The sequence below is a fragment of the Myotis davidii genome, unplaced genomic scaffold (genome assembly GCF_000327345.1).
Source record: "Myotis davidii unplaced genomic scaffold, ASM32734v1 scaffold362, whole genome shotgun sequence".
Taxonomy (NCBI): Eukaryota; Metazoa; Chordata; class Mammalia; order Chiroptera; family Vespertilionidae; genus Myotis; species Myotis davidii.
The window spans coordinates 4,858,796-4,867,424 of NW_006297152.1; the positions used below are offsets into that span (position 1 = coordinate 4,858,796).

The 8,629-nt window shown below is 36.4% G+C and overlaps 1 protein-coding gene across 1 annotated transcript in view; it reads left to right on the plus strand.

Moving 5' to 3' along the window:
* SHCBP1L (SHC SH2-domain binding protein 1-like) overlaps nucleotides 1-8,629 on the plus strand; it is a 17,310-nt gene that overhangs the window by 380 nt on the left and 8,301 nt on the right. Inside the window, exons 2-6 of the mRNA XM_006772981.2 lie at nucleotides 78-331; nucleotides 1,970-2,119; nucleotides 5,170-5,384; nucleotides 6,389-6,475; nucleotides 6,785-7,003. Of these exons, the coding sequence (XP_006773044.1) occupies nucleotides 78-331; nucleotides 1,970-2,119; nucleotides 5,170-5,384; nucleotides 6,389-6,475; nucleotides 6,785-7,003 (925 nt within the window). The remainder of the gene's footprint in view (nucleotides 1-77; nucleotides 332-1,969; nucleotides 2,120-5,169; nucleotides 5,385-6,388; nucleotides 6,476-6,784; nucleotides 7,004-8,629) is intronic.

The window sequence follows — 8,629 nt, forward strand, 5'->3', positions numbered from 1 at the left end:
ACATATTTTCCAATGGTACATCTGATAAAGTGTTAATTTCCAAAATATATAAATAGCTTATACTACTCAACACCAAGAAGACAACCCAGTTAAAAATCAGGCAAAGGACCTGGATAGCGCGTCTCAAGCCGAGGACCCGGGAGAGGGGGCCGTGGAGGAGGAGGAAGAGCCCCTTCCGTCGGTGCCCGAGGAAGAGGAGGAGGAAGAGGAGGAGGAGGCGGCGGCGGCGGAGGCGCAGCCATTGCCGCCAGTCTGCGTGTCCCCCATGCGGGGCATGTGGCGGGAGGAGAAGGTGGCGCTCTTCTGCGACCAGGTGCTGCGGGGTTGTAAGGTGAGGATGGGAAGAAATCGGGCCAGAGTCCAGCGCGGGACCTTGTAGGGGCTTAGCAGGGGAAGTGGGTCCAGAGGGCACCAAGAAAACCTGCATTTCCAAAAAGTCAAATGGACTCAGCATTTATAGGTTTATACCTATTAGGTGTGCCCAGGCCCTAACCTAAAGGAGCAACTATTACATTTCCGGCAGACTGAAAATTCATCAGTTAAGGAGGCAGCTCTGGTAGTGTTTTCTTTTTTCCTAGAGCTTCTAAAAAATGAAGATAGACTTTATCAATGTGCAGGTATACATCTTAGTTGATTCATTTAATAGTTTGTGCACAAACATAAGGATGAGATTCCATTTGGTAGCCTTGGATTTTACACTACACTGAGATGCTAAGAATGTTTACAGCCTGAGAATGGTTCGCACACGTCAGTTGAGGGTGTGGAAAGATGTTTTGTATAGAACATAGATACGGTACCTGAGAATACTGAATAGAACAAATATTGTATGTTTCTGCTTTTTAAGCAGAAGAACTTATGTACCAAGATATTTATGGCAGTGATATTTGTAAAAATTAAAAATTAGAAACTGCCTTGGCCAGTGTGGCTCAGTTGGTTGGTGGTTGTCCCATGGAGGTCGCCAATTCCATTCTGTCAGGGCACACGCCTGCATTTCTGGCTCAATCCCTAATTGAGGGTGTGCAAGAAGCAGCAGACCTATGTTTCTCTTTCTCTCCCTCTCCTTTTCTCTCTAAAATTATATATATACATACATACGTACACACACACACACATATTTAATTAGAAACTAATTTCCAACTAGGGGGTCAATAAAGAACTTGTGGCTTCATATATAATAGAAAACCATGCACATGTAAAAATTATGTTTTCAAGAACTATAAATATGCTTATGCTATAATGTTAAGCAAAAAAAAATCAGGAGAAAAAACGCTGATTCATCTGTATGATGAATATATACATAGAAAAAAGACTGAAAGGAAATACACTAAAATATCACAATGGTTATATCCTGACTGCCAAGATTAGGGGTGATTTTTTCCCCTTATTTTCTGTATTTTTCAAATTTCCCTGTATCTTAACCATATTTTATAATTTGAAAAAAAATTTTATTTTTAAAAACACCTGTAAAACTAGGACAGTATTAATGATCAACTTTAATACTGAGTGTTGGAGAAGAGTATGTTTCTTAAAGGCATTGAAAGATGTTTATGTAAATTATTGTCACTAATTAAACATGGTCAAATGACTGAGTTTCATTTTAGCTTAGATTATCATCCTTGAGTAGCTGAATTTAATTAAAAAAATCAAATGGTAAAATATTTATTGAATGTTTAATATACTCATTTGCTATACAGAATGGAGTGCTATTTTAAATTTTTATGTACTTAATATATTTTAAATAGTTGTCATTACATCATTAAAATTCAGAAAAAAATAACTGTTTTTACATATGATAATTACTGTTTATATTTTCCATTAAATGTAGATTCAGTTCAAATCTATTATTTCCCAGGTTTTTCATTATTTAAGAGTATATTGAGTCCATTTTTAAAATAGAAATCAGTAAAAATATATATAAATCTTACCTATATATAATTTTACTTAAATATGTACTTTTTTCTTTTGCTAGGCAGAAGATGCTGATGAGGCTATGAGTAACTACCTATCAGAAAAATTAAAGTTGAAAGACAAATGGCTTGGAGTCTGGAAGACTAACCCTGAGTTATTCTTTCTGAAATATGAAGAAGCTTCTATCCCTTTTGTTGGTATACTAGTTGAGGTAAATACTTTTGACCTAATCTTTGTTCTTTTGAGTGAAATTATCAGTTCTTTTTAAGATCAAAATATGACCTTATTAACTTGGAGCTTTGAAATTTAAACAGAAGTTGGCAAAAGTTTACTTGTATTTTAAATTTCTAAGCAAATTAGTGTAAAAAGAAGGTAAGAGGGAATGTTAGCACCATTTCCTTATAGAAAGCTATCATTAAGTGTAACCTAATTTACAATACTAGATAGTATTTAGCCTAGTTTTAACTGCTCAAATAATGTAAAAATAATAAAAACCCATTTCTTAAAAATTAGTAATTTAGGCTTTCACAAATTTGGGGCTTTCACCATCATTTCCCTTCTTTATTTATCTCAATTATGATAGATAGATAGGAAAGAAAAAAAATGGGTCAGAAAACTACTGTTATAATTTGAAATTTTTTCTTATGAAAAGTACCTTTTAATATAATACATCAACTTTCAAGCCTTCATCTGGTAATATTTTGTTTTTCTATGCCTATAGGTTAACTATTGTGGCATATTTGATTCCCTTAAAGATCAATATCCCTGTATGTAAATTAACATTTACAATCACAAATGGTACTCCTGCCTCAGATTAGATATTTCAAATCTGTAGTTTTAATCATGAAAAAAACTTGTGTTTGCAACTCATAGCATTGCATACTACCTGAAAACAATTCTGTGTTCTATGGAAAAGTAAGTTACTGGTGTTTTTACAGATAAAGAACACCATATTTTCAAACAGAGACTGCCCTTGCCAAGTTGTATCAAGGCAGACTAACCCCACCACCAGAGTGCTGTGCGAAACTTCCCCTCCCCGCCCCCTCCGCAATGTCAGTGTAGACTACATGGGGAGCCTGGACTGCCACCTTGCCAGTAAGGAGAGACTCCTGTCATCCCTGCAAGGTGGTGTCAGAAAAGGGCAAGTGGAGAATCAGGACTTTCTCCCCCCTCCTCCCAGTGCTTTCGGGGGAGGCATGGGGGGAGCAGTACGAGGTGCTCTTCTCTCTCCCAGCCTGAGTGCTGGTATCAGTAGAGGCCTGATGGGGAACCTGAACTCCCACCTCTGAACAGCAGTAACAAAGAACACTCCCCTCCCCACCCCACCTGAAGAATCGGGACTTCCATCCCCACTAGGCAGTACCAAGGTGGCAACCCCCTTTTTGTGCCAGGTTGATGTCAGAAGAGGACTGATGAAAGATTTAAATAAGATCAAGAATCTACTAGCATAGTACCCAAAACGTCCAGGTTTCAATAGAAAATCATGTGTCATCACTTGTAAGAACCAGGGAGATCTTAACTGGGAGAAACAACAAGCACCAACACCCAGATGATGCAGATGTTAGAATTTTCTGACAAGGATTTGAAGTAGCCATCAAAGTAGGTGTCAGTGAGCGATTCTGAATGCACATGAAACAAATGAAATACCAGTCTCAGCAAAGGAACAAAGTCTCTGCAAACAAATGAAAGATACCCTGACTCTGGCTTCTCGAATACAGGCAGTAAGGCATATCCCTCCAGGCAGGAAAACCACAAGATTTTTCTATGAATCAGCTCAAAAGTAAAGATACGGATATATGGAGTTCCCATGGAAAGAAGCCTGGGTAGAACCTAAGAGTAGGAAAAAGATATTTTCAATTATGTGAGATCTCTCAAAAGTTATGTCCAATGTACCCCTCAGGAAGTTAATGGATGTTCAGTCAAGGAAGTAATCAAGAAATATGATGACATCTGATCCAAAATACAGAGAGGTCAACATAAGAGAGAAGCAAAGGGAATTCCCAGGATGATGGCGAAGAGGTAACAGCTATGCATGTAGCAGGTTTGAGAGCCAGTTCAGATTGGAACTGGTCAAAGAACTCTAGGAAAGAGTTCTTCAAGCAAATGAAACTGGTATTTCATTTGACACACACCTGTTGTTATTTTGAACATATTGAAAGGAGATGTATACAACTCAGGGAATTTGGGATTAAATTAATGAAAGGCTCTCAGAAAACAGCAAAAAAAAAAAAAAACCAACCCACAAAAAACTATTATTGACTCCTGAGAAACCAAGTTTGTTCAGGAAAGGAAAATGAATCAGTTTACACTGTATAGTTCACCTGTGAATGGCATTTTTAAACTTAAGGTAAATACTGAATACTAAGCTTTAATAACATTGATAGATGGAGGACCAGGAGAGTGTGGGTATATGTGATGGGGGTGGGGAAAAATGAATGAGACTAATAAGCCCAGTCAGCATGACTCAGTGGTTAAATGTCGACTTATGAACCAGGAGGTTACGGTTCGATGTCTAGTCAGGACACATGCTTGGGTTACAGGCTTGATTCCCAGGGGTGTGCAGGAGGCAGCAGATCAATGATTTTCTCTCATCATTGATGTTTCTTTCTCTCCCTCATCCTTTTCTGAAATCAATAAAAATATGTTAAAAAAAAGATGACTAAATTCTTTTAGAGTCAGGGGTCAATATATAATGCCAAAAACTGAAACAAAACAAAATTTAAGTGGCAATATAAGGATATTTTTTTAAAAAGAGGTAAATGTTTAAGTAATCAGCTAAAAGAATTACAAGTGTTTGTCTCTAAGGAATAAGAATTAGAGCAGTAGTTCTCAACCTTCCTAATGCCTTTAATACAGTTCCTCATGTTGAGGTGACCCCCCAACCATAAAATTATTTTGTTGCTACTTCATAACTGTAATTTTGCTACTGTTATGAATTGTCATGTAAATATCTGATATGCAGGATGTATTTTCATTGTTACAAATTGAACATAATTAAAGCATAGTGATTAATCACAAAAACAATATGTAATTATATATGTGTTTTCTGATGGTCTTAGGCGACCCATGTGAAAGGGTCGTTTGACCCCCAAAGGGTCGCGACCCACAGGTTGAGAACCGCTAAATTAGAGGGTGATGGGAGATTATAAAGAAATTGTATTTTTTATAACAAACCTAATACAGCCATTTGATTCTAAAATATATGCATATATAATACTGATTTAAGAAATAAAAACTAAAATTTTAAAATATTTATTTTAGGCAACTTGTACACCACACCAGAGCTCATCATCTTGTTTCAGAGTGACTGTTTCTGTTGCTGAGCCTTTTTCTTCTAATATTGCAAATATTCCAAGGAATTTGGTTAATGAGGTTTTAGAAGAACTAGAGCATAGTGTGCCTCTCTTGGAAGTGTACCCTGTTGAAGGACAAGATTCTGATATACATGATATTGCTTTGGCCTTGGAAGTTGTAAGGTATTAGAGTTTTTACTTCTGAAAGTTAAAATGATCATATCCAACATTTTAGTTTAACATGTAAATTTTGTTCATACAAGCACTTTGTGAATATTTATTGATTTAATTTTACTTAATTCAATTTATCTTTAATGAACATATTTGTAACTCTTAGTTAAAACATTCTCTTTTGAAGTATTATATACAGACAATAAACGTTTGCTATTTTCAACTTTGCATTTTACAAAAATTGAATTAAAGAATTCTGGCCAATAAGTAATAATTTTTGTTCATATTTAAACATCTTAAATACATCAGATTTCATTTTTTCACATTTAAGGGCATTACAAATACTCAATGTCATTCCCATTATGATTGCTTCTTTCAAGTCTGGTACAATTTGAGAGAAGACATCCATAAACTTACTATAGATGGGGGCATATTTCTGTTTTTCTAATGCTTTCCTGCTTTCAATATACAAATCTGATGATATCTTAAGTGTTACTTTATTTTGGTGAATAAAATAACCCAAATCTATGAAATCTGAAGCCTGAAATTTATAATTCCATTTCAAGCAACATTATCTTATCTGTAGCAACCTAAAATAGAATCCAGATAATCAAATTTTTAAAGTTTACCTTTAATAGTAGTTCATTGAAAGGTCATTTAAAAACATTTTTCTGCCCTGGCAGTGTGGCTCACTTGGTTGGAGCATCCTCCTGTATACTTACGGGTGTCAGGTTCCATTCCCTATCAGGGCACATGCTTAATACACCAATTGATGTATGTTTCTTTCTCTCTCTCTCTCTCTCCCTCCCTCCACCCCTTTCCTATCTCTCTCTCCCCATTCCTTGATCCCCCTCCCCTGCCTTTCTCTAAAATCAATAAAAAGCATGTCCTTGAATGAGGAAAAATATTTTTTTCTTAACAGATAAAATTCATGTAAAGAATTTTTATATCAGAATGCCTTAATTCTAAATGTGGTACTCACTGTTTTTGATCACTTTCATCTTGATTTATCTTAGGTTTTTTTATGACTTTCTCTGGAGAGACTGGGATGATGAAGAACGTTGTGACAATTATACTGCTTTGATTGAAGAAAGAATTAATTTGTAAGTATACTTACTTGTTCAGGCCCTAGGCGGCTTGGCTCAGTGGATAGAACATCGGCCTTCGGACTGAAGGGTCCAGAGTTCGATTCCGGTCAAGGGCATATGCCTGGGTTGTGGGCTCAATCCCCAGTAGGGGGCGAGCAGGAGGCAGCTGATCAATGATTCTCTCTCATCATTGATGTTTGTATATCTCTCTCCCTCTCCCTTTCTCTCTGAAATCAATAAAAATCTAAAAAAAAAAAATCTAAAAAACAACTTGTCCAGCACATTATATAAGATAAGCATTGTAATTATACTGATACTTTTCAGGTGGTGTGATATACAAGATGGAACAATACCTGGTCCTATCGCACAACGTTTCAAAAAAACTTTGGAGAAATATAAAAACAAGCGTGTCGAGCTCATTGAGTATCAGAACAATATTAAAGAGGATCCCTCTGCAGCAGAGGCTGTTGAATGCTGGAAAAAATACTACGAGATAGTAATGCTCTGTGAATTATTGAAAATGTGGGAAGATTTACGCCTCCGGTAATACTTTGCTCTATTTTATTTTATTCTATTTTAATGTTTTTTATTTTAGAGAGAGGAAGGGAGAGGGATAGAGAAACAGAAACATAGATGAGAGAGAATCATTGATTGGCTGCCTGCTGGGGGAAAGAGAGAGCCATCGGTGATGACAGAATCACTCTGTCATCCCGTACACTCCCTATTGGGGAGTGAGCCCAAAACCTGGGCATGTGCCTGACCAGGAATCGAACCCTGATCTCCTGGTTCATAGGTCGATATTCAACCACTGAGCAACACTGGCCAGGCAGTTCGCTGTATTTTAAATGGAAACAATTTGGCTGCCTCATAATTTCTGCTTTTCGAACCAACGTAAGTGGATAAGTTGTTTTTGATGATAAATAAAACAATGCAGAGTTAACCAGTGCCATTCTCACTTCCAAATGTGTTTAAATATTTTTACATGGTTATGCAGCAAAATATATATTTTTGTCTTTTCTGACTTTGTTTTTAAAAGAGGGGAAACAGGAATTCTTGCTCATAGTCTCCAAATTCATAGAAAATCTTAAATGGAGTCAAAGAATTTCTATTTCATACAAAATTGTTAAACCCCTTTTTTTGTGTTCTACCTTTACTCATTCTTTGCCTTAGGAATTCTGAGCAACATTTTACTTAGTGAGCCTAAATCTTTCCTTTTGTATTTTCTCTCAAATTTGACCTGTTTTATAATCACTAAGAATCCCATCCCAGTGTTTATTTTTGATGTTTCCTTGTTATTGGGATTCCTGTGTAAAAAAACCTTGGGGTTACTTTGGGAAAGCAATATGGATATGATTTTTGAAATCCACTTATCTAGAAAAGCAGCTTTAACAAAAGGTGAATTTGAATACAAGTTATCATCACTAGACTTTAGATACCAAGGGCACAGGGCAACCCAGAGTTCTCTCATCTGAAAAATTATATAATCACATAGAATCTAATTCTCTGAGCGGTGGAGTGAGTTAATTGATCAAACCCTTCCATAGATAATTATAAAATCAGGACAAAATTTATTAAAGGTATTCAACTATTTTAAGGCACTATGAAATGACCAAAAGCAGGCAGCAACCAGAAAAGTTTATCCTTGAAATGGATTTATCCTTGGAATGGGTAAAAAATTGAAATTTGTGGCTTTTTGGTGTGAGGGTAATCACCAATTCTCATAGCTCTGGCAGCAAAAAGTGCACCGTGTTTGAAAATGACAAAGGAGAGAGTTTGAAGGCGAGCAGAGCACCTGGAGACTCAGGTGGGGTGCCCAGAAAATAAAAGAGGTGCCAAAGGGGATCCACAAATTGAGCATAAACTCTGCCATTTCAAATTCTTGGTTGACCTCTAGACTATGCTAGCATTGGTGAGGCAGAGAAATGCTAAAGAAAGGAAACTGGAAATTGAGAAAACCAAGCAGAGATTCCAGCTGCTGTATACCTCAAAGGAAAAAGTTTGCATTCTGGGACCAGGCAAGTTAAAACTGCCTCGTACATAGAATACAAGAGTAACAATCCTCAGAAAAACAACACAATCCAGAGTTACTGAAATATATTATCCCAAATCTCTAGTTCAACCAAAAATTAATAGACATGCAATGAAACCAGAATGTTAACTCATACTCGG